This window comes from Gigantopelta aegis, chromosome 15 (assembly GCF_016097555.1).
Source record: "Gigantopelta aegis isolate Gae_Host chromosome 15, Gae_host_genome, whole genome shotgun sequence".
Classification (NCBI taxonomy): Eukaryota; Metazoa; Mollusca; class Gastropoda; order Neomphalida; family Peltospiridae; genus Gigantopelta; species Gigantopelta aegis.
In genome coordinates, this window is record NC_054713.1 from 12,262,561 (window position 1) to 12,288,652 (window position 26,092).

The 26,092-nt window shown below is 36.6% G+C and overlaps 1 protein-coding gene across 1 annotated transcript in view; it reads left to right on the top strand.

Moving 5' to 3' along the window:
* The window catches only part of LOC121390363, a 310,647-nt gene that overhangs the window by 166,162 nt on the left and 118,393 nt on the right, over positions 1-26,092 (top strand). Inside the window, exons 65-78 of the mRNA XM_041522159.1 lie at positions 110-267; positions 1,478-1,651; positions 5,460-5,676; positions 8,888-9,031; positions 11,594-11,769; positions 12,451-12,666; positions 13,348-13,390; positions 15,954-16,114; positions 17,390-17,575; positions 19,932-20,144; positions 20,664-20,706; positions 22,908-23,065; positions 23,728-23,784; positions 24,935-25,147. Coding sequence (XP_041378093.1) covers positions 110-267; positions 1,478-1,651; positions 5,460-5,676; positions 8,888-9,031; positions 11,594-11,769; positions 12,451-12,666; positions 13,348-13,390; positions 15,954-16,114; positions 17,390-17,575; positions 19,932-20,144; positions 20,664-20,706; positions 22,908-23,065; positions 23,728-23,784; positions 24,935-25,147 — 2,159 coding nt within the window. The remainder of the gene's footprint in view (positions 1-109; positions 268-1,477; positions 1,652-5,459; positions 5,677-8,887; positions 9,032-11,593; positions 11,770-12,450; positions 12,667-13,347; positions 13,391-15,953; positions 16,115-17,389; positions 17,576-19,931; positions 20,145-20,663; positions 20,707-22,907; positions 23,066-23,727; positions 23,785-24,934; positions 25,148-26,092) is intronic.

A 26,092-nucleotide genomic window follows, 5' to 3' on the forward strand; every position in this document is an offset into this window, starting at 1 on the left:
TACGGATGTTGATCAAATTACAAGTTTGTATGGATGTTGATCAAATTATAAGTTTGTACTGATGTTGATCAAATAACACGTTTGTGTATATGTTTGTACTTGTTTACAGATTTAAGATTGACGATTTGCAAAAGTCTAGAAAGTTTCTGGTCAGCCTGAACGTACAGTTGTGTTTTGAGTCCACCTGTCTTCCCAAGATGACCATTTTGACCGACGCTTCCTTCCCAAAACCGTTCTGCAATTGGGATGATGATATCAATTTGACGCGTATGTTTATTTTTTTTTATTTGTATTTTTTTATTATTATTCACCTTTCCCTGTTACACAAATGCCTACCCTCTATCTAGGGTGGAAACAGAGGACAGGTAGTCAACATGCAGGACCCAGGAAGTTATATCAACAAAACAGAATATTACAGAATGGTGAATACATTAACCGTACGGTTATTTACTACTTAAGTGTTTGTCCAAGTATAATGTAGGACATAGACTAGTGGTAAACTGCTCACCTGATGCATGGATGGTCTAGGATCAATCCCCGTCAGTGAGTCCATTGTGCTATTTCTCGGTCCAGCTAGTGCACCATGACTGGTACATCAAAGACCATGGTATGTGCTATCCTGTCTGTGGGATGGTGCATATAAAAAATCCCTTGCTACTAATGGAAAAATGTAGTGACTTTACTCTCTGAGACTATATGTCAGAATTAACAAATGTTTGACATCCAATGGCCAATTTGTAGCCCAGTGGTAAAACGCCTGCACGATGCACAGTCGGTCTGGGATCGATTTGCATCAGTGGGCCCAGTGGGCTATTTCTCACTCCAGCCAGTGCACCATGACTAATAATAAAAGGCAGTGGTATGTGCTATCCTGTCTATGTGATAGTGCATATAAAAGTTCCCTTGCTGCTAATCAAAAAGATTAGCCCATGAAGTGGCAACAGCGGGTTTCCTCCCTCAATATTTGTGTTGGGGTTTTTTGTTGTAATAGTAAAATACAATTTTTTTAATTTTTTTTTTAAACTAGATTAAACCTGAATTACATTACCAGTGATTTATATGTTGACTAAATGATAGGTAAGAATTTAATTTTGCTGAATTATTGTTTTTATTTTAATGTTTTTAGCATTTTCATTATCTTAGTTCATGAATGTTAAAAGTTGTGGTACTGTTTAAGTTAAACAAACCCACGACTGGTACATCAAAGGCTGTGATATGTGCTCTCCTGTTCATGGGATGGTGCATATAAAAGATGCCTTGCTGCTAATCAAAAAGTGTAGCCCATAAAGTGGCGACAGCGGGTTTCCTCCCACAATATCTGTGTGGTCCTTCGCCATATGTCCGACACCATATAACTTTAAATAAAATGTGTTGAGTGAGTCGTTAAAACATTTCCTTCCTTCCTATTAAACAAATATTTTATTTACTTACTTACTATGAAATTCTAATTTTTTAATTTTTTAAATTTTATTTTTAGCTTTCTCCCTGGTTGAGTTCATGAAAGATAATGTTGTTGCGGCGGGTGAGACCTTAACGTCTCTCGTTCTATCTGAGATGATTGACAAGATTGGTATCGGCCATTACCTGAAGAACCCCATGTGTGACCGGTCATCACCACCGTATCAAGGTGCTGTCAACAGGTGGAAGAAAGGTAAATGTATTTGGGGATCAGGGGATGGGTGTCGACACACACACTTTTGAAAGTGTTTCAGGACTTGAAATAGTGCCATAGGCGGGACGTAGCCCAGTAGTAAAGTGCTCGCTCGATGTGCGGTCGGTCTGGGATCAGGCTATATTTTACTTCCTATTTTGAGACCTGTGTTTCTCTTTTTTTTTAAACCTGGACACACAGTCACACAGTCACACCCTGTAGAAAATGTTTGTTTGAAAAAACCTTCACACACAGTCACACCCTGTAGAAAATGTTTGTTTGAAAAAACCTGGACACACATTCACACACAGTCACACCCTGTAGAAAATGTTTGTTTGAAAAAACCTGGACACACAGTCACACACAGTCACACCCTGTAGAAAATGTTTGTTTGAAAAATCCTGGACACACAGTCACACACAGTCACACCCTGTAGAAAATGTTTGTTTGAAAAAACCTGGACACACAGTCACACACAGTCACACCCTGTAGAAAATGTTTGTTTGAAAAAACCTGGACACACAGTCACACACAGTCACACCCTGTAGAAAATGTTTGTTTGAAAAATCCTGGACACACAGTCACACACAGTCACACCCTGTAGAAAATGTTTGTTTGAAAAAAAATGGACACACAGTCACATACACACCCTTTAGAAAATGTTTGTTTGAAAAAACATGGACACACAGTCACATACACACCCTTTAGAAAATGTTTGTTTGAAAAAACATGGACACACAGTCACACACAGTCACACCCTGTAGAAAATGTTTGTTTGAAAAAACATGGACACAGTGTCACACACAGTCACACCCTGTAAAAAATGTTTGTTTGAAAAAACATGGACACACAGTCACATACACACCCTTTAGAAAATGTTTGTTTGAAAAAACATGGACACATAGTCACACACAGTCACACCCTGTAGAAAATGTTTGTTTGAAAAAACATGGACACACAGTCACATACACACCCTTTAGAAAATGTTTGTTTGAAAAAACATGGACACACAGTCTCACACACACACCCTGTAGAAAATGTTTGTTTAAAAAAACATAGACACACAGTCACACACACACCCTGTAGAAAATGTTTGTTTGAAAAAACATGGACACATTCACACACATACTTCAAAAAAAAAATTGTTTGAAAAAACATGGACACAAACACACACACACCATTTAGAAAATGTTTGTTTAAAAAACATGGACATACACATACACCATTTAGAAAATGTTTGTTTAAAAATCATGGACATGCACACACCCTTTAGAAAATGTTTGTTTGAAAAAACATGGACACACACACACACCATTTAGAATATGTTTGTTTGAAAAAACATGGACACACATACCCTTTAGAAAATGTTTTGTTTGAAAAATATGGACACACACACCCTTTAGAAAATGTTTGTTTAAAAAAACACATGGACACACACACACCATTTAGAATATGTTTGTTTGAAAACAAAAATGCACAGATACTCAAGAGAGATATTTAAACTTAATTCAGACTTGCTAATGAACTAGTGGGCTGTCAATCTCGTAAAATCTCTTATTATATGCAGGGTTTAACCCACAACTCCAAAGGCTCCAACTTAGGAATTAGTCGCAAAAATTACAATTTAAAACAAAAGTACATTTACAGAAAATAAACATAACTGAAAGATTATTTGGCTGTATGTCAGGGGCGTAGCATGATCTGGACCTTAGGTGGTTTGAATATGAACCAAGTGGACCCTTTTTCTATTTTGTTTTTTCACCACCAGAAACTCCATATGTATAAACCAATTTGTTTTAGTTCTGAAAGCAGACCATTTGCTTCAGCGGGTGGGTTTGTCCAAACCTCCCGAACCCCCCCCCCCACCCACTCACCCCCCAGCCTATGCCTCTGTATGTGGACATATTTCAAATGTACAAACATTAAATACTGACAGATAATGAACACGGGGTGCTTTCACTGAGGAGATTTACCAATGATCCCAATCTACATGCCGTTGTTAAGTTCAAGCCCTGCAATTCACCTTCTTCTTCTGCATTCAAGCTATAGTTGATCATGCCTTAGATTTGGAGTCCGGTTGTGGTGATAAAAAACCCGCTGTCTCTGTCAAGTCTTCTTTGGAACCCCAAAGCTTGACAGCCAGTGTTGCTCCGTTCGGCCAGTGCTTTATCCTGGCTTCAACGTAGAGGGGGCAGAATTGCAGGATGTGCTCTGGGGACTGTGGTCCTGTTTTACATGGACCTTCATCAGTGTCTGCCAGTTTCAGGCAGTACGTATGGGATCAGAGATGGCAGTGACCAGTTCTTAGCCTGAAAATGGTTGTCTCTTGGTATTTCATTACTAAATTGCCAAAAAGCTAATTTCAAAATTAGATAAATTCTATTTGTTAAAGAACCTTAATTTTGTTAAAATGTGTTTAGCTAACTGAAACATAAATTTGGCTACAGATTTTCACACCTAATTCAGCAAACGGATAATAATTAAGGATTAATATACATGTGGTTGAAATATCAATTGTCTTGGTACATACCAAAGTGTTATGTCTCATTAGAACATCAAGTGGGACGTAACACACCTGGACGTTATACAACTAGCACACTATAACCGTACATTAATCAAACAAGTTTAATGATTTTTTTTTAAATATTTTATTGTTCTCAGAATATAAAATGGCAGTGTCAGGGTTGGGGTGCCCTGAGCTCACTGTCTCACAATATTTTTTTTTTATATTACATATGGTGTATATAGTTTTATATACATACATGTATATATAAATGGCAAAATATATACACACGAATAGATATAATCCATACACTATATTATAATATAAATTGAAATTGATTAATGGGTAATAAATAGAATATTAAACTCGCTACCATTTTGTATCATGTTTATGTCCCTCGTAAAATAATTTCATTGTCACTTACTAAGTCTTGTGATGGGGAAGTTTAAAATCAATCAGCTATTTGTAAATAATAATAACAATGTTTATTTATTGCTCAGAATTTGGGGGAAGCTTATGTCGGACAACAATGTACAGTAGAGTACTCTAATAACGAACCAGAAGGGACCATGACAGTTTGTTCATTATAGCAGTAGTTCATTGTACACATTTGCATAAGTTGGTTATTAATGTATAGGGAGATAAAATGGGACTTTACGATCAATTTGTTCTATGCTGTAGTTCATTGTACACATTTGCATAAGTTGGTTATTAATGTATAGAGAGATAAAAGGGGACTTTACGATCAATTTGTTCTATGCTGTAGTTCATTGTACACATTTGCATAAGTTGGTTATTAATGTATAGGGAGATAAAATGGGACTTTACGATCAATTTGTTGTATGCTGTAGTTCGTTCTAAGCATGTTGCGGGTGGGATTTAGCTGAGTCAATTGAGCGCCTGCTTGAGGTGCTTGACTCGCAGGATCGAACCACCTCAGTGGATCCGTTCAACTGATTGGTTTTTCTTGTTCCAACCAGTGCACCATAACTGATCAAAGGCCATGGCATGTGCTTTCCTGTCTGTGCAAAAATGCATATAAAAGATCCCTTGCTGCATAAAGAAAATGTAGCGGGTTTCCTCTATTGACTATGAGTCAGAATTACCAAATATTTGACATCCAATAGCCAATAATTAATATATCAGTGTGCTCTAGTGATGTCGTTAAAAACAAAACAAACTTTATCTAAGCATGTTCGTTATAAGTGTACTTTACTGCATTACGAAATGGAAGCTCATTTAATATCCTATAATTCCATCTTAGCCTCTATATATTGCAATGTTTTTACCTTTTCATTTCTGTAGACTGTCCTGCTGCTATAGAGTTACCTACCCTGCCACCAGAGGCCACTTGTCACCTGTCTGACCCGTGTGGAACCATTGACTGCTGCGTTGATGTTGCTCTTCTCCAAAGATCTTTCAATCTTAAAATCGGAATCAATTTTTGCGAGTACAGCTTCACTATGGCAATAGAGAATTTTGGCTTCCACAAAACTATCAACTTTTATAAGTTTGGTAAGCTGTAATTACTATACTTTAATTGTCGGGGCGGGACTTATCTCAGTCTGTTGAGTGCTCGGTTGAGGTGCTTGCGTCGCAGGTTCGAACCACCTCGGTGGATCCATTGAGCTGATTGGGTTTTTTCTCGTTCCAACTGGTCAAAGGTAGTGGTATGATCTTTCTTGTTTGTGGGAAAGTGTACATAAAAGATCCCTCACTGCATTATGAAAATGTAGCTGGTTTCTTCTCTTGACTACATGTCAGAATTACGAAATGTTTGACATCCAATAACCGATGATTAATTAATCAATGTGTTCTATAGCTATAGTGGTGTCTTCAAACAAAAGAAGCTTTTTGTTACTTCCAAAACACTTTTACTTTTTTTCTAACATCAAACTAAACTAAAAATATTTACAAAAAAACATTTTTGTTGGAGGATGAGACAGACTACATATAGCACAATTTCTGGAGAGTGATCTTCAGCTAGCCTTGCCTTTGTTCAGGGAAAAGACTGCCTTTTTTTGTCATTAATGTAAAGATTAAAAAAAAAAAGTTATGCTGATGAGCTCCAGGTAAAATAAGGTGGTAAAGTGCTCACTTTATGTGCTGTTGGTTTCGGATTGATCCCCGTCAGTTATCCCATTGGCCTACTTCTCGTTCTAGCCAGTGAACCACAATTGGTATATCAAAGGCTGTGGTATGTGCTAATCCAGTCTGTGGGATAGTGCATACATGTATAAAAGATCCCTTGCTGCTAATGGAAAAATGTCAAACTTTTGTAAAATATTCTGTGGTATATTTTTAAATTCTAAATTTTTATTCTTTTCAAGGTACATGGGAAACCTTTTCTCTGAAAAAGTTCTTAAAAATTGAGTAAGTATTACCCCGGTGGTCATCTCACAGAGCATAATCTGTTCTTAATAATTAATATTTTTCTGATCATGATGCATGGTCATAATTTTCTGACCCTCATAATTTGTTATTAGTTTTATTGACTATGTACTGATGGAAAGAAATAAAAGAACATGGTATTTGAGAGCAAATTCAATTTACTGTTAGAGTAGTTAGAGTTGGTGTAAATAGAGATTGTTATATGAGCTTGTGTGTCGTATTGATTTTACGAATCGAGTGTCAAGATTATTGTATTAAACTCGCTCTTGCTTGGGTAATACATGAATCCTGACATGAGTTTCGTAAAATCAGTACAATTCACACACGAGTATAATAATTTCTTTATTATCCACATTATCCAAAATATTATTTTTATGAAAAACAAGCTAGGACCATGTCAAAATATTTGAAATGTAACTAAAAAGAGATGACGAAATGACATCATTTTCTGAAATGTCATCATCTTTGATAAGCGTTTATACTGCAGAAGCCACAGTAAGTAATGACGTCACTTCATAAAATAACAACATTCGTTGTGCATGTGAAATCATTATGACACAAGTGGGTCATACTGGATATATTTCCCTGAATATCTTGAACTATGTGGATAATAAAATACAATAAAATACTTATGCCTGTATAAAATACGGAGATGTAACACTGTGTGACAGAATGACAGTAATGTGGCACTGAATATCAGTAAATCAGTTGACTTTCTGATACTATGGATGAGGGGGTCTGATAACAGTCGGTATCGGTTTGACTTTCTGATACTATTGATGAGGGGGTCTGATAACAGTCGGTATCGGTTTGACTTTCTGATACTATGGATGAGCGGGTCTGATAACAGTCGTTATCGGTTTGACTTTCTGATACTATGTATGAGGGGGTCTGATAACAGTCGGTATCGGTTTGACTTTCTGATACTATGGATGAGGGGGTCTGATAACAGTCGGTATCGGTTTGACTTTCTGATACTATGGATGAGGGGGTCTGATAACAGTCGTTATCGGTTTGACTTTCTGATACTATGGATGAGGGTTTTGATAACAGCCAGTATTGGTTCTTACTATTTATGTGTTCCCTTATTTCTTTCCGGGTGGGACATAGCTCAGTGGTACAGCGCTCGCCTGATGTGTGATCGATCTAGGATCAATTCCCATCGGTGGGCCCATTGGGCTATTTCTCGTTCCAGCCAGTGCTCCACAACTGGTGTAACAAAGGCTGTGGTATGTACTATCCTGTCTGTGGGATGGTGCATATTAAAAGATCTCTTGCTGCTAATCAAAAAGAGTAGCCTAAGAAGTGGCAACAGTGGGTTTCCTCTCTCAATATCTGTGGGGTCTTTAATCATATGTCTGATGCCATATAACTGTAAATAAAGTGTGTTGAGTGCATCATTAAATAAAACATTTCTTTACTCCTTTATTATCTTTCCATTGATATACTAATATAATATTGTTGAGTGCATCATTAAATAAAACATTTCTTTACTCCTTTATTATCTTTCCATTGATATACTAATATAATATACTTCAACTAGATGAATGGGATGTGGTGGCCTTACAATGGACTTTCCATCAATATACTAATGTAATATACTTCAACTAGATGAATGGGATGTGGTGGCCTTACACTGGACTTTCCATCAATATACTAATGTAATATACTTCAACTAGATGAATGGGATGTGGTGGCCTTACACTGGACTTTGCATCAATATACTAATGTAATATACTTCAACTAGATGAATGGGATGTGGTGGCCTTACACTGGACTTTGCATCAATATACTAATGTAATATACTTCAACTAGATGAATGGGATGTGGTGGCCTTACACTGGACTTTCCATCAATATACTAATATAATATACTTTAACTAGATGAATGGGATGTGGTGGCCTTACACTGGACTTTCCATCAATATACTAATATAATATACTTTAACTAGATGAATGGGATGTGGTGGCCTTACACTGGACTTTCCTTAAAAAATACAATTGTAAATAGCCAGCCCTCATAACCTGAGGTTACATACATGGCCAAAGTGTGTATAACCATTTCTTTCTATGTTGAGTGACAAAGATGGCGGCTTCCATTGCCATTGTATTTATGAAATTCATCTTTGTATGCAATATTTAGCATGATGTGTATAAGGTAGTTGACTGGATCTGAGTGCAAAATTATCTTTACAAAATCGATATCACGTAAGTACAAAGAAGGCTGTCGTCAGTGCAGCTCAAAAACAGAGAAGCAGTCAGCATGATTGGAAACTGTTAAAAAGGCCTTGTATATTATATTAAACATTTATTATTATCACATGCAAAAATCTTTTTTTCCAGTTTCATGATTGCTGATTTGTTTGGAGAGAACAAGTTTGTGATGTCGTTAAGCATTAGTCTGTGTTGGGAGAAGGACATATGTGTTCTCAATTTCCCCGTCCTTGTCAACGCCCATATGCCCAAACCCCTCTGTGACTGGACGTCAACTGCTGATCTCAAAGGCAAGTTATTTGTTTTTCATATCATCTTTTGAAAATTTGTCAAAGGATTTTTTTTCTCACCTTAATATCATTAAAAGTTGAGATATTGATATTACTTTTAAGGCCTGTTACAACTTTAGTGTTTCATGCCATTTTTACGCCACATTTCACGCATCATAAAATGACCAGCAAACACGCAGCGTTTAACACTCTCATCTGCTGTTTTCATCTTGCCCATAAATGCGGGCAGATAGTGCTCATTGTCAACACGGAGGGGGGGGGGGGCGAGACGTAGTCCATTGGTAAAGCACTCACTTGATGCGTAGTCGGTTTGCGATTGATCCCTATCAGTGGGCTCATTAGGCTATTTCTCGCTCCAGCCAGCTGGTTTCCTCAATATTAGTGTGGTCCAACACCATATGTCCGACACTATATAATGGTAAATAAAATGTGTTGAGTGCATCGTTAAATAAACCATTTCTATTATTATTGTCAACACAGAGCATGAAAAAAAGAAACAACATGCTGTGTATAATGCTCCGAGATGATCATTTTGTATTCGGGGCATTTCATACCACAGTGGCAGTGTGTGTGGGTTTTTTTTAATGCGACTCTATAGTAGAAACCTTTTTTGTTGTAACGCTAGTACAGCAATTGCAGTGTTTTACTGATGTACGCATGAAACGCTAAAAAATGGAAACAGGTCTTTATGGTGTATTATTACATATTATAAGTTGTAGAAGCATCACGAGGGGTTTATGGATTTCCATACCCTCTGTATGCTCTTGTACCCTGAGCCGATTGTATAAAAATCCATAAACCCCTTGTGATGCTTCTACAACAAATTTATCTTGTCGACATGTTTAATTACAAGATTTTCTTCAAACACATCCAGGTGCATTAATAATGTTAAAAAAAAAAAAAATTCAACAGCAACATCATGTATCCAGTTTAGTGTTATTGTAAGGAGATGTAAAGTGACGTCATTGGAATACTGACGTCATTCAAATTCAAAATTAGCTATATTATTACAATGCTTCGCCACATTAAAATACTTGCTTTTCTTCAATTTCATTTTCCGAGTGGTTGGCAAATCGTTTGACAGCCATCTTTTATTTATGTTGGTAACAGACATACAAATTTTTGCATGGCACATTAGTGTGGGACTTAACAAGTCTTACAAATACAACAGTCCAGTGTTACAGGTGGGGGTATAAGAGATTTGACTCCACCCACACAGGGTATAAGGGTTTTAATCCAAGGCTAAATAACCAATGAAATTCAGGTATTTTACATGAAGGCAAGATAAATGTATGTTCATAACAATGCATGTTAATTTTTATTTATTTTTTATTGAAATACTTAATATAACGTTTTCACGATGAGCTCCATTTCTCACAAACTTCACTTCAAGGTCCTTGGTGCATTAAAGCCGCACACCCTAGTTCCATCCAGCGAAAATAAATTATAATTTGGTTAATCTACAAACCTGTAACACACTTAGATCACGTTTTTATCAAATGGAGTGAAAAAGCAGGTTTTATATCGATAAATACCATGGGAATCCCCATGTCCCAATTGCTTGAAATAATTTTGAAAGTTAGTATTTTGATGTCACCGATAGATGTCGCTCGAAGCACAACAATGCCTACGTTACGACAAATTTCACAGAGTGCGCACAGACTTGGGGTGCGTTCTTTTCACCTCTCCTGGACATGTTCCAACTGTTCTGTCCTGGTTGTATCCCCTCTAAGACTTAGCAAAATTATTGGTTTTAAGGGTTTGTAACGTTTTGTATTGAGACACTTACTTGTCTGAACTTTATTGTTACTGAAAATGTTCACGAACTGTGAAGAAAAATCTCACAAATGAACAACAACAAATCGGATGTTGATTGCGCGAACCATGCACGAGAAAACAAACCGAACCAAAATGATAACGGTCACGTGGTATACCAACATCTGTGACGTTTACACAGGAAGATTCCCGCTTGCTTAACGGTTTTTTCTCGATAGCACGTCTTGTGAAAAAATGCAAAAAATGCATTTCGTGGTTTTACAAACATTAGGATTACCAAAAAGTACTTCAGGTGAATGGAAATGTGTATTCTAAATAATAAAATGTAAGTAAAGTGCAATTTTATTTGTGAAAAATGGGGTTTAATAGCGAAAAACAACGCCGTAATGGTTAACAAATAACTGTAACTAGGGTGTGTCCCTTTAATGATGCACAAGAAAATAAGAAAATCAAGTACTACAGGATATATTTAAATTAATTTTAATTATCAAACAAAAATAATTTTAAAAATGTTTTGTTTTTTTAACTACCAAATGGCATTTAATAAACTGGTTTGGTTTCATTGGTTGCTTACTTGCTTCTTTGGTTGATTGAATGATACTACATTAATGATGCATGAGGAAATTAAACACAAAAAAAATTATTTAAATGTTTAAATTACTTTTAATTATTAAAATAAAATTATTTAAAATTTATTAAAAAAAGAAAAAGAAAACAACTGTACAACTAATCTGTCTTATTATTTAATATTTTTATTTTTTATTTTTTTAGATTTTAAATTGGGTCCGTTCTTGACCAGTTTGAATGCTAACACAATGGCGACTCTGACTTCCTCAATCGCAGACCAGTTGTTTGAAAAAAATGATATCGGCAAATACCTGAAAAACCCACAGTGCTCTCAAACATCAAGTGTCTACACACCAAATACTCAAGGCTGGAAAAATGGTATTGTAACATAGGTTTATAATTTTGTCTAGCAACATTATATTTTTTGTAGTGGTATTTTTGTTGTTGTTGTTGTTGTTGTTGTTGTTGGTTTTATTTTTATGGGTTTTTCTGGAGGTTTTGTGCATTTTATTCGAAGAAAAAAATTATTATTATTTTAATTTTATATTAAATATAATAAAATAATGTAACATCCTAAAATCCACGTAGCTGTTAAATTAATAAACTGACAAGGTGTGCTGATTGTGCTTTTTTTTCAGAGAGCATTTAACAAATCCATGAATAAATAAAACAATATTTTATAGTATATGCAAAACAACAACTTTAACATTCCTGGATGCACATTTAGATAACAAATTGTAACATGTATAAGGTTTATTTATTTACTTATATATATATTAAATATTATATATATTTTAAATTTATTTATTTGTTAATTACTTAAATAATTAATTTATTTATTTATACATTTTATCATTCATTCATTCATAAATTCATTTATTCAATAATTTCAGATTATCCTGCATGTGCCTGGTATTTATATTTATTTCAGATTGTCTCCTTCCTGGTATTGACAATTACCTGCTTGCATTAAGTGACACAACCTGTCATTTATTTATTTATTTGTTTGTTTATTTGTTTATTTATTTATTTATTTATTTATTTATTTATTTATTTCAGATTGTCCTCTGCCTGGTATTGACAGTTATCTGCCTGCATTAAGTGACACAACATGCCATATTAGCTCCATCTGCACAGAAATGGAGTGCTGCATCAAAACAGCATTTCTCCCTCATGCATTCAACGCAATGATCAGCGTTGACATGTGTAACTACATCCTTACTCTGAGATTCGAAAATCTAGAACACAGAGAAATTCTGCTCGACTTCAGCTCGAGTAAGTGTAGGACTAAAATTGCTCATTTATCAATAGATCAGCTGGGGTAAATAAGACTAAAATTGCTTATTTATCAATAGATCAACTGGGGTATATAGGACTAAAATTGCTTATTTATCAATATATCAGCTGGGGTAAATACGACTAAAATTGCTTATTTATCAATAGATCAACTGGGGTATATAGGACTAAAATTGCTTATTTATCATTATATCAACTGGGGTAAATAGAACTATAATTGCATATTTATCAATAGATCAGCTGGGGTAAATAGAACTAAAATTGCTTATTTATCAATAGATCAACTGGGGTAAATAGGACTAAAATTGCTCATTTATCAATAGATAAATTGGGGTAAATAAGACTAAAATTGCTTATTTATCAACGGATCAACCAGGATAAATAGGACTAAAATTGCTCATTTATCAATAAGCAACTGGGGTAAGCAGGACTTAGATTGCTTATTTATCATTAAACAACTAGGGCATAAGTAGGACTTAGATTGCTTATTTATCATTAAACAACTAGGGCATAAGTAGGACTTAGATTGCTTATTTATCATTAAACAACTAGGGCATAAGCAGGACTTAGATTGCTCATTTATCAATAAACAACTAGGGCATAAGCAGGACTAGAATAGCCTAATAGTTATATTTTACCTAAATCATTTTATTTTCACAGGACAGACCGGTCATTTCTATGTTAAAGGAATATTGCGTTTCGAGTAAGTATCCTTTCATTGCACATGTATATAGAGTTAACAAAAGTTTTTTATATATTTTTTAAAAATGTTTATTGCCCCAGAAAAACAATAAATAATGTCAGGGTTGGGGCCCCGAATCATTACCGTACATAGCAATTATACACAGAATATACCATGGAGCAAGGAGAGAGAGAGAAGGAAGAAAGCTGAAATAAGTATTTCCTCCAAACCAGCAACATTGTAAAACAAACAACCATAGTCTTTTTTTTATATAAAAAAGGCTGGTCGTTTTAATATTTTTCAAAAATCTTAACCAACATTCCCAGTTTTCATCGAATTCTTTATGTAAACAGTTCTTGTAATACATATATTTTTCTAATAATAACTTATCTTCATTATAATGTTTGAATCCAGTTTTATTGAGTGTGGTGTTCTGTAATTTTGTTTTGTATATATAATACTTTACATTTAAGTTAATGTTATTTAACATTTATTAACCTGAAAAGTTTTTGAAATAAGATTATTTCTAGGTTGTTTGTAACTCATTATTTCAAAACCCATAAGTAATATATAATGTAGGATTCCTGTCAACCCTCTGACTACTGCAGGCGAGATATCTCGCCCGACGTCATGCCAGTCGACATACTGTACACTGTATACAGTGGTTTTTGTCAAAAATTAATCCAATAGTCTAAAGGTTAAGTATGATAAACTGTCAGTAATTGACTGTCAGATATTTGTTTTCTTATAGCTGATGACTGAGGTTGGTAGCTAATAGAGAAATGTTTAAATGAATCCCCCTGTTATTTATTTTAACTTAAGAACCAAAAACATTGACATCATAACAAAGTAAGTTGAAATATGTTAAAATCAAAAATGCTAGACTTCTGTGAATTAAGTTTTTTTAATTCTCAAATGGTTGTTAAGTCATATTGAGAAATAAAACTCTGTCAACTTTTATTTAAAACATGTGGTTGACCTTCTGAAGCACCAGCTGAGTTGCTATATGATTACGGTTTCATACAGCTATAATTAAATTTTCTTTGCATCCATACACTTTTAGGCATAAGTATCAATGAAGTTTATACAAACAATACTACAGGCATATTTAAAGCTGAACAAAATAAATTCAGTTATGTATTATTAAAGTATGCATATAAATTTAATTATAAGATTTGACCGCAATTATATTTTGGTTCATGCAAGTATGAACCCAAAAAACGATGTGTACACTTTTGTATGACGCCAATGCGGAGTCATACAGTGTGCACATCATTTTTTCAGTTCATACCTGCATAAACCAAAAAATAATTGCAGTCAATTCTTAAATGAACTGGTGGACAAAAAAGCAGAAAGAAAGCTAGAGAAGACTTTTAAAAACATACAATTGTCTTCTAACACTAGACTGGCGAGACATAGCCCAGTAGTACGGCATTCGCTCAATGCATGGTCAATGTGGGATTGATTCCTGTCGGTGGACCCATTGGACTATTTTTTGTTCCAGCCAGTGCACCACGACTGGTATATCAAAGGCCATGGTAATTGCTATCCTGTCTGTGTGATGGTGGTGGATATAAAAGATCCCTTGCTGCTAATCAAATAGAGTAGCCAATGAAGTAGCAACAGCGGGTTTCCTCTCTCAATATTTGTGTGGTCCTTAACCATAATTATTTCTGACACCATATAACTGTAAATAAAATGTGTTGAGTGTGTCGTTAAATAAAACATTTCCTTCTTTCTTTCTAACACTAGCTGAGTGTTGCTATGTGCTTTTTCTTACATCTATGGACTGGTGAATAAATAAGCAGAAAGTCAACTAAATATGACTTTTTAAACACATACAGTTGACCTTCTAACATTAGCTGAGTGTTGCATGATTGTGTTTAATCACAGCTAGGAACTGGTAGACAAAACAAAGCAGAAACAAAAACTAAAGCTGACATTTTAAAACATACAGTTGTCCTTTTAACCAGCTGAGTGTTACTGTATCCTTATTTTCACTTGCATCTATGAATTGGTGGAAAAAAAAGCAAAAAGAAAGCTAGAGATCTGTTTTAAAACATAATTCATTTTCTGAATATTGGTGTATGATTGCTTTAATTATTTAAAGCTGTGAACTCATGGACAAAAAGGCAAACAGAAAGCTAGGGATGACAGTTTATAACTTATAACATACAGTTGTCCTTCTAACTAGTTGAGTGTTTGCCGTATCATTGTTTTTTTACTTGCAGCTTTAAACTAGTGGACAAACAGGCAGACAGAAAGCTAGAGATGACTGTTTAAAAAGATACAGTTTACGTTCTAAATCACTAGCTGAATGTTGCTGTATCATTGATTTTAGTTGAAGCTGTGAACTGGTGGACAAACAGGCAGACAGAAAGCTAGAGATGACTGTTTAAAAACAAACAGTTCACGTTCTAAATCACTAGCCAAGTGTTGCTGTACAATTAGTTTTTACTTGTAGCTATGAGCTGGTGGACAAAACAAGGCAGACAGAAAGCTAGAGATGACTGTTTAAAAACAAACAGTTCACGTTCTAAATTCACTAGCCAAGTGTTGCTGTACAATTACGTTTTACTTGTAGCTATGAGCTGGTGGACAAAAAAGCAGACAGAAAGATGGAGATGACCGTCAGTCTGAGTGTTTGTCTTGAGGAGACGTCGTGCCTGTACCAGAAAACAATTCTCAACAAAGTGGACATTCCCAAACCTTTCTGTGACTGGAAGGGAATGCTGGCTGCAAGATGTATGTTACATTCATTTTATTTCATCTATAGTTATTTTTGTGTCTAATTAAGGGGCTTGATGTCGCCCAGTTGTAAAGCACTCGGATCAATGCATGTTTGATTTAGGATCAATCCCCGTTGGTGGGCTATTTCACATTCCAGCACTGGTATATCAAAGGCCATGGTATGTGCTATCCTGTCTGTAGGATATTGCATAAAAAAAGATTCCTTGCTACTAATGAAAAAATTTAAAAAAAATTTCCTCTAATACTATATGTCAGAATTATCAAATGTTTGACATCCAGTAGCCAAATAAATCAACGTGCTCTATATAGTGGTGTCGTCAATCAAAACTAACTTTAACTTAACTGTCCAGGGTTCTCACCTCAGCTATCTGGGCTGTCTGTCCAGGACTGGTTTAGTTGTTAGCAGTTTGAGAGAGAGAAATTGTTAGTGGCCTTACACCCACCCAGTAAGATGTTAAACCATCTCTGGGTGGGAGCCAGTTCCAGGACGTGAACCCAGTACCTACCAGCTCATGTCCGATGGCTTAACTATTTCATTTCAACTTATTTTCGTGCTTATATCCAATTAAGGTTCAAGCACGCTGTCCTGGGCACACACCTCAGCTATCTGGGATAGTGGGATGACTGTCCAGGATAGTGGGTTAGTTGTTAATTGTTAGTAGTTAGTGAGAGAGAAGAGGGTGTAGTGGCCTTACACCTACCCATTGAGTCGTTAAAACTCGCTCTGGGTGGCAGCCGGTACCAGGTTGTGAACCCTGTACCTACTAGCCTTATGTCTGATGGCTTAACCACGATGCCACCGAGGCCACATGAACTACTAAGCCACTGAGTCATATCACATACTGAGACAAAGAAATAAAGGAATACTTTGTATTGTAGACCAAATTCCTGTCATCATTAGCACAAGGATTGAATATCTGGGTGGGAGCCGGTATCAGGTTGCGAACCCTGTACCTACCAGCCTTATGTCCGATGGCTTAACCACAATGCCACCGAGGCCACATGAACTACTAAGCCACTGAGTTATATCACATACCGAGACAAAGAAATAAAGGAACACTTTGTATTGTAGATAAAATTCCTGTCACCATTAGCACTGCAATATTTGATAAAGTACAAAGATGTAATGTTGGATTGAATGGTTAACTTGCTGACACTATGAGCTCTGTCCTGTGCTAGTTTTGATTTAGGAAACTACTTTTCATCAGTATATAGTGGAAAAAAACACATGTTTTATAAATAATGTTTGTTTTTTCTCCATTTTCCAAGCTCTCCCTGTAAGTGACTGGATGAAAGACCAAGGATTAGAGGTTGGAGCTGCTTTGAACAACTTGGACAAAACAATGCAATCTCGACTACTGCATGAGCTGGGTGCTTTACCCTATCTCCTCCCAACCCCATGTCAACTCAGTGAGAGCAAATACTCTACAGCCAATAGCAAGAACTGGAAGGATGGTAAGTTGTGACTATTACATGAGCTGGGCGTCTCACCCTATCTCCTCCCCACCCCATGTCAACTCAGTGAGAGTAAATACTCTACAGCTGATAGCAAGAACTGGAAAGATGGTAAGTGATGACTGTTACATGAGCTGGGTGCCTCACCCTGTCTCCTCCTCACCCCATGTCAAATCAGTGAGAGCAAATACTCTACAGCTGATAGCAAGAACTGGAAAGATGGTAAGTGATGACTGTTACATGAGCTGGGTGCCTCACCCTGTCTCCTCCCCAGCCCATGTCAACTCAGTGAGAGCAAATACTCTACAGCTGATAGCAAGAACTGGAAAGATGGTAAGTGATGACTGTTACATAAGCTGGGTGACTCACCCTATCTCCTCCCCATCCTATGTCAACTGAGTGAGAGAAATAGTTAACATAAGCTTGGTGTCTCACCCTATTTCCTCCCCACCCCATGTCAACTCAGTGAGAGCAAATACGCTATAGATGATAGCAAGAACTGGAAGGATGGTAAGTGATGACTATTGCATAAGCTGGGTGTCTCACCCTGTCTCCTCCTCTCCCAATGTCAACGAGTGAGAGAAATACTCTACATAAGCTGGGTGCTTCACCTGACCACCTCCCCACCCCATATCAACTCGGTGAGAGCAAAATTCTACATAAGCTGGGTGCTTCACCCTACCTGAGTGAGAGCAGTTATTGTGCATGAGCAGAGTGTCGCCCTACCTCCTCCCCACACCACATCAACAAAATGAGAGCAAATATCCTACATGTGTCCTAGCTCCTTGTCACTCTGTGTCAAATGAGTGATAGCTAATATCCTACATAAAGTGTTGAAACCGTCCTTCCCACTTCAAGTCAACTAAGCAAGAGCAAATATCCTACATGAACAGAGTGTCTCACCCTCCATTTTAACGTTGCAAGAGTAAATATTCTATATGAGCTGAGTGCCTCACCCAACTTCCTTCCTACTACCGTATATCTTCGCCTGTAAGTCGATCTCGGCTATAAGTCGAGTCCCTAATTTCAAGCCCTGAAAACTTATTTTTTTATTGACCCGTTTATAAGTCGACCCATGAAAAACAACGTATAAATATTGAAGTATTTCTTATTTTCAGCACATGAGAACAATAATGTACAATATCTGAACAAAAGAAAATTATTTTACAAACTTTGTTTTTCACGTTTTGTACATCGCAATAAAACTACATAGCATCAAAACGAAATATTCCCTTAGTAGAGAGTGAAAGCTGTTTGACTGTTACTGTATGGCACTGTACAGCATGGTTTTGTGCAAAGACAACAACTTTATTTATAAACACTGACAACAGATCACTACGATAAAACTGAAAGTACATGTATCATCGGTTAATCACATGTTTTGCCGCCATATTAATACATGTAAGGAGGATAACTCTGGAAAGTACACTGGATTTTGTACCAAATGATATGTGTCCCTATTGCTCTAGTGAACTGCAGAGATCAGTCTATTTTAAGGGAAAGCTCAGTAATATTCATGAAGGTAATCACCGACAAAACATTGTTTGAACAACCATTAATGCCAGTGACCAGATTTCAAAATAAACTCGGGCAACAGGTAGTTAGTATTGTTTACATTTTTGCTATTAGTGATGACTGTTATTTTAACTAAGTGGACTGTTGTCTTGGCATGTGAGTGAGATCGCACACCTTTTCAAATAACCAAAACCGTTACAATGCCAAAAAAAATAGGTTATAAAAAAATAAATGTGTCAAATTAACATATTTGAGTATAAATACAGGGCATACTTCAACAATAAAACTTGTAAAATAATCCCCAAAACGGTAATATTTTTGGGTGAAATTTGTTTACCCTCTTATAAGTCGACCCCCAAAGTTATAAAATAATTTTTGGGTGAAAAAAATTTGACTTATAGGCGAAGATATACGGTACATGCCAGCTCAATAAGAACAATTATTATCCATAATTTATACAAATTAACTTTTTTAGAAATAAGGGGGCGAGATATAGCCCAGTGGTAAAGTGCTAGCTAGATAAGCAGACTGTCTGGGATCGATCCTCGTCAGTGGGCCCATTGGGCTATTTCTCGCTCCAGCCAGTGCATGATGACTGGTATATCAAAGGCTGTGGTATGTACTATCCTGTCTGTGGGATGGTGCATATGAAAGCCACCTTGCTGCTAATCGCAAAGAGTAGCCCATGAAGTGGCGACAGCGGGTTTCTCCCTCAATATCTGTGTGGTCCTTGACCATATGTCCAATGCCATATAACCGTAAATAAAATGTGTTGAGTGTGTTGTTAAATAAAACATTTCTTTCCTTCTGTCCTTTTTTTAAAATGTATTTATTTTTTCAGACTGTGGGTCAACTTCTGTACAATTACTTCAATTGCCTTCGGAGGCACGATGTCACATCACAGACAGCTGCTCAGCCATTGACTGTTGTGTGCAGATACCGTATGTGAAGAGGACGGTGCATCTGACCTTCAACCTTGACATCTGTAAACTGACCCTTGACCTCAGCCTTGAAAATCTTAAATACACTGTTTCACTGATGGAATACAACTGGAGTATGTGAAATCTAATTTCAGTTTTTTTTATCGTCCTAAGCACAACACTTATCCTTTTTCTTTCAAATTACTAACCTCCACACAGTTTATTTGATGATGAACAGGGGCGGGATTCAGCTCAGTCGGTTGGGTGCTCGCATGATGTGCTTGGGTCGCAGGATCGAACCACCTTAGTGGATCCGTTCACCTGATTTTTTTTGTTGATTTTTTTTTCTCATTTCAACCAGTGCACCACAACTGGTCAAAGGCCGTGGTATGTGCTTTTCTGTCTGTTGGAAAGTGCATATAAAAGATCCCTTGCTGTATCAGGAAAAATGTAGCAGGTTTCCTCTGATGACTACTAGTCAGAATTACCAAATGTTTGACATCCAGTAGCCAATGATTAATTAATCTATGTGCTCTAGTTGTGTCGTTAAACAAAACAAACTTTGCTGATGACCTTTTTGCTGTGTTTCAAAGCTGTTTGAAATTGATGTCTTGCAAGTGAATTCATAATGATGCTTTTTCTTTTTTTCACAGACACCGAAGATGAATTTATTCTGGGATCCCTGGGTAGGCTTAGGTGAGTACTTGTCTTATGATGCATCAAGTATTATCAGCTGTATTTCTTAAAGGGACATAGCCTACTTTTTAAACACTAAGGCATATTTTTGACTATTATAGAGCCATTTTTGATAACTGTAATCATGCTTTACTTAGATTTTATTATTTAGCTTATCCATTTCCGTACATTCGAAGTGTTTTTGGTCATCCTGGTGTTTTTAATATAGCAAAATGCATTTCTAATATTTTTTAAAAATGCACGTGTCTGAGAAGTAACAGTTATGGAGTCGAGTTTTAGTCTATTTTTAAAGGGTATATTTCACCATTTCAAAGTCACAAACTCGTGTTTCACTCAATTGTAACTTTATCCAAACGTTTTACAGGTTTCTAGATTAACTGAACTTCATGTTAATTTTCACGGGTTGAAACTAGGTTCAGTCCCTTTAAATATATTTGTATTCATACCTATAAATAGAGGTTGTGTGAATTACAAAAGTAATTATAAACATGTCAGATATAATTCCAGTAGTGGGGAATTGTTTTTCCCCGACTGCCCTAAGTAGTGTAGTGGTTAAGCCACTGGACTTGAGGCTGGTAGGTTCTCAGTTCGTATCCCGGTATCGACTCAAGTTTATTGATTCCATAGGTTGATGTAAGACCACTACACCGACTTCTCTCTCACTAACCACTAACAACTAACCCACTGTCCTGAACAAACAGCCCAGATAGCTGAGGATTTGAGGGTGGTAGGTTCTTGGTTCATATCCCAATACTGGCTCACACCGAGGGTGAGTTTATTGATTCCATAGGTTGATGTAAGACCACTACACCGACTTCTCTCTCACTAACCACTAACAACTAACCCACTGTCCTGAACAAACAGCCCAGATAGCTGAGGATTTGAGACTGGTTGGTTCTCGGTTCGTATCCCAGTACTGGCTTGAGTGAGTTTATTGATTCTATAGGTTGAGGTAAGACCACTACACGGACTTGTCTTTCACTAACCACAACTAACCCACTGTTCTGGACGGACAGCCCAGATAGCTGAGGTGTGTGCCCACCATAGCATGCTTGAATCTTAACTGGATATAAGCATGAAAATAAGTATAAACAAACACCAAACAACAACATTGTTTTTCCCATTGCAAACAGTGCCACACAGCCATGGTATGTGCTGTCCTGTCTATGGGAAAAACACATGTAAAAGATCCTAACAGCAAGGTTTTTTGCTCCTTCTCAAGACCAGAGCCCATATTTTCGAAGCCACCTTAGTGTTATGGGGCGGGACGTAGCCCAGTGGTAAAGCATTCATTTGATGTGCGGTCGGTCTGGGATCGATCCCCGTTGGTGGACCCATTGGGCTATTTCTCGTTCCAGCCAGTGCTCCACAACTGGTGTAACAAAGGCTGTGGTATGTACTATCCTTTCTGTGGGATGGTGCATATAAAAGATCCCTTGCTGCTAATCAAAAAGAGTAGCCTATGAAGTGGCAACAGTAGGTTTCCTCTCTCAATACCTGTGTGGTCATTAACCATATGTCTGACGCCATATAACCGTAAATAAAATGTGTTGAATGTGTCGTTAAGTAAAACATTTCCTTCCTTCCTTCCTTTCTTAGTGCTACGAAATCGTAAAATCATCGTAAGCTATGACATCACTATGGTGTGTGCTGTAGTGACGTCACAACCTACGATGGTTTTACGATTTCATAGCACTAAGATGGCTTCGAAAATATGGGCCCAGGTTTTGTAATTACCAAAGGTCTGACTTCTAATTGCCGCTGACTGAACAGTGTACTGGAGTGATGTTTAATTAATTGTACCTTTCTTTCAGCTATATTCATTCATTTTATTCATGTGAACTTATTTCCGTACTCATATCCAATTAAGCTTCAAGCACACTGTCCTGGGCACACACCTCAGCTATCTGGGCTGTCTGTCCAGGACAGTGGGTTAGTTGTTAGTGGTTAGTAAGAGAGAAGAGGGTGTAGTGGTCTTACATTGTACCCACTGAGTCATTAAAACACACTCTGGGTGGGAGCCAGTACCGGGCTGCAAACCCTGTACTTGCCAGCCTTATGTCTGATGGCTTAACCATGACACCACCGAGGTGGGTTTTTAATTATAAACTGGAACGCAAGTCTTCAATACAGAAGGTGGTACTAGATGTGTGTATGTTGTTTGAAGGGCTTAACCATAACAAAGTCTGTTTTTCTTTCAGCTATAAGCTGGAACATAAGCCTTCCGAACAGAAGGTGGTACTAGATGCCAGTTTGAAGTTTTGTATAGGAGATTCCTGTTTCATCACCGTTCCCATCTTCTCGCAGGCAGAAATATCATATTCCCCATGCAAACCAAGTATTCCAGTGCCTTTTAAGGGTGAGTCTTATGCTAGGTTCAAACTGCCAACTGTCACGACAAAGTTGACCGACCTGCCAATCTCAAGATTTCTACAATTGTCGAGTTGCTAGTGTGAACGTTCCTACAACTTGATTCTCGTTGTGTACAGTTCCTACCAGCGATTAGTTGTTAATCTGAGCACACTGGTCACTAGTCGGCTAACTTTGTTGTGCATTATAGCCCATGAAGTGGTGACAGCGGGTTTCCTCTCTCAATATCTGTGTGGTCCTTAACCATATGTCTGATGCCGTATAATCGTAAATAAAATATATTGAGTGCGTCGTTGAATAAAATATGTCACAAGAGTGAAGGGAAAAGTTACAATCACGTGACCGGAACAGGAAGGGGTGCACAATAGAAGAATTTTAGGCCATCCCCCTGCACTGTTGGGATGTTCGAATGAGACTACTATCCTAAGGGGAATATGCACTAGTTTGAGAACAGATGATGCATCTATAAAAGAGAAAACACCAGTTTTCTTGAAATTAGTATTCCAACACGCGCTCAAATCATAAACATATGAACCAAAATTTTTCGGCAGTAATTATTTGTAGTGTATCTATTAAATATAACATGTTTTTGGCAGTAATTATTTGTAGTGTATCTATTAAATATAACATGTTTTTTATTTTTATTTTAAGGTGTTTCCCTTGACTTCTGGAATCCTACAAAATGTCGTAAATCTACAGCCGATAATGGTAGGTTTTGTTTGCATGGTTTTGGTTATTCATCTTGTTATTTAAGAATTGTTTGTACCTTTTTGTGAATTTATTGATGTATAATATGGTCACAATATTTATAAAGGCACATACCATAGCGGAGAGATTTTATACTAAATTTGTGACTGTTGAACCTTTTAATATATAACCAACAGCAAAATATGTTACCATGATAAATCAACATTACCATCATCACTTTCGCCATTCTATCTTAACTATCAAATGAATGAGTAAATAACTTCATTGTCTCTCCAAAAAATAATTGTGCTTGAACCTTATTTTAGTATATATAAACAACAGCATCATGATAAATCATCATCATTATCACTGTTGCCATCCCTATCTTAACCATCAAATGAATGCGTAACTAAATTGATTGTCTGTCCACAAAATTGTGCTTGAACCTTATTTTGGTATATAAACAACAGCAAAGTATATTGTCATGATAAATCATCATTGTCATTATCATCATCATCATCATCATCATCATTATTGTTGCCATCCTATCTTAACCATCAAATGAATGAGTAAATAGATTGTCTGTCCATAAAATTGTGCTTGAACCTTATTTTAGTGTACATAAATAACAGCATCATGATAAATCGTCATCATCAGCATTGTCAGCATCATCACTGTTGCCATCCTATCTTAACCATCAAATGAATGAGTAAATAAATTGTCTGTCCAGAAAATTGTGCTTGAACCTTATTTGGATATATAAACAACAGCAAAGTACATCATCATGAGTAATCAAAATCATCATCATCATCATCATCACTGTTGCCATCCTACCTTAACCATCAAATGAATGAGTAAATAAATTGATTGTCTGTCCAGAAAATTGTGCTTGAACCTTATTTTAGTATATAAACAACAGCAAAGTATATTGTCATGAGTAATCAAAACCATCATCATCATCATCATCATCATCATCACCATCACCACCACCATCATCATCACTATCACCACCATCACCACCATCATCATCACCATCACAACCATCATCATTACCATTATCATCACCATCACCACCATCATCATCATCATCATCACCATCATCATCATTACCATCACCATCATCACCATCATCATCAAAATGTTTATGAAATTTGATGATCATCATTTGTAGGCTGCTCTGTGACTCTGCCGGCCTCTGTTTCTGAAGTGGGTTCTGTTGCTGATAACTGCATGGGAATCAGGTTTTGTCTCCCCTTAGACTTGAAGCATCTTGGATCGTACTCCTTGTCTGCTGGCATCGATATTGATTACTGTGGCAACCAGAAACTTAATCTCTTCGTAGAGAACAAATCTTGGCAGAAGGAATTGTCAACCATCACTTTTGGTAAGATTCATAGCATTTTAAAATCCTGGGAGCAACTTTGCAACAGCCAAAAACTGGAGGGGGTGGGACATAGCCATGTGGTACGCACTTGGTCTGGGATCGATCCCCATTGGTGGGCCCATTGGGCTATTTCTCATTCCAGGCACACTGGTATATCAAAGGTGGTGGTATGTACTATCATGTCTGTGGGATGGTGCATATAAAAGATCCCTTGCTGCTAATCGGAAAGAGTAGCCCATGAAGTGGCAGCAGCGAGTTTCCTCTCTCAATATCTGTGTGATCCTTAATCATGTGTCTGACGCCATATAACCATAAATAAAATGTGTTGAGTGCGTCATTAAATAAAACATTTCCTTCCTTTCCTTCATGGCAATTTAAATATTTTTCGAAGGAGTTACGGCCCTTGACCTTAGGAAATGTGAAAAATAGTTTTCCAGACTTTTTTTTCAGAAGGCCTTGCGAAATTTTTTGTATAGCTTTATAATGTACTGTTACAGATCAAGTTAGACGTTAATTGTAAATTACCTATTTTTGATGGAGTTATGGCCCTTAGGATATTTAAAAGTTTGTTTTCCTAACTTTTGTTTTGCAATGCCTGAAGATATTGAGATGAAATTTCTATATTTCTTTATCATGTTCTGTTACTGATCAAGTTATCTGTCAGTGTGCTTCACCCACGTTTCACTAAGGTATGTCCGTTAAATTTAGGAGATAGAAATATTGTTGGGTTTGGTAGGGGACATGTATTGCTTTAGTAGTATTCTCAGAATGATTGTTTATTTACTAGATATAGAGCACACTGAGAAAGTAGGAGATGGTTTTAATTAATTATTTATTTATTTTCTAGATGTAGACCACACTGAGATGGTTTTAATTATATATCTCTTTACTAGATGTAGACCACACTGAGATGGTTTTAATTATATATCTCTTTACTAGATGTAG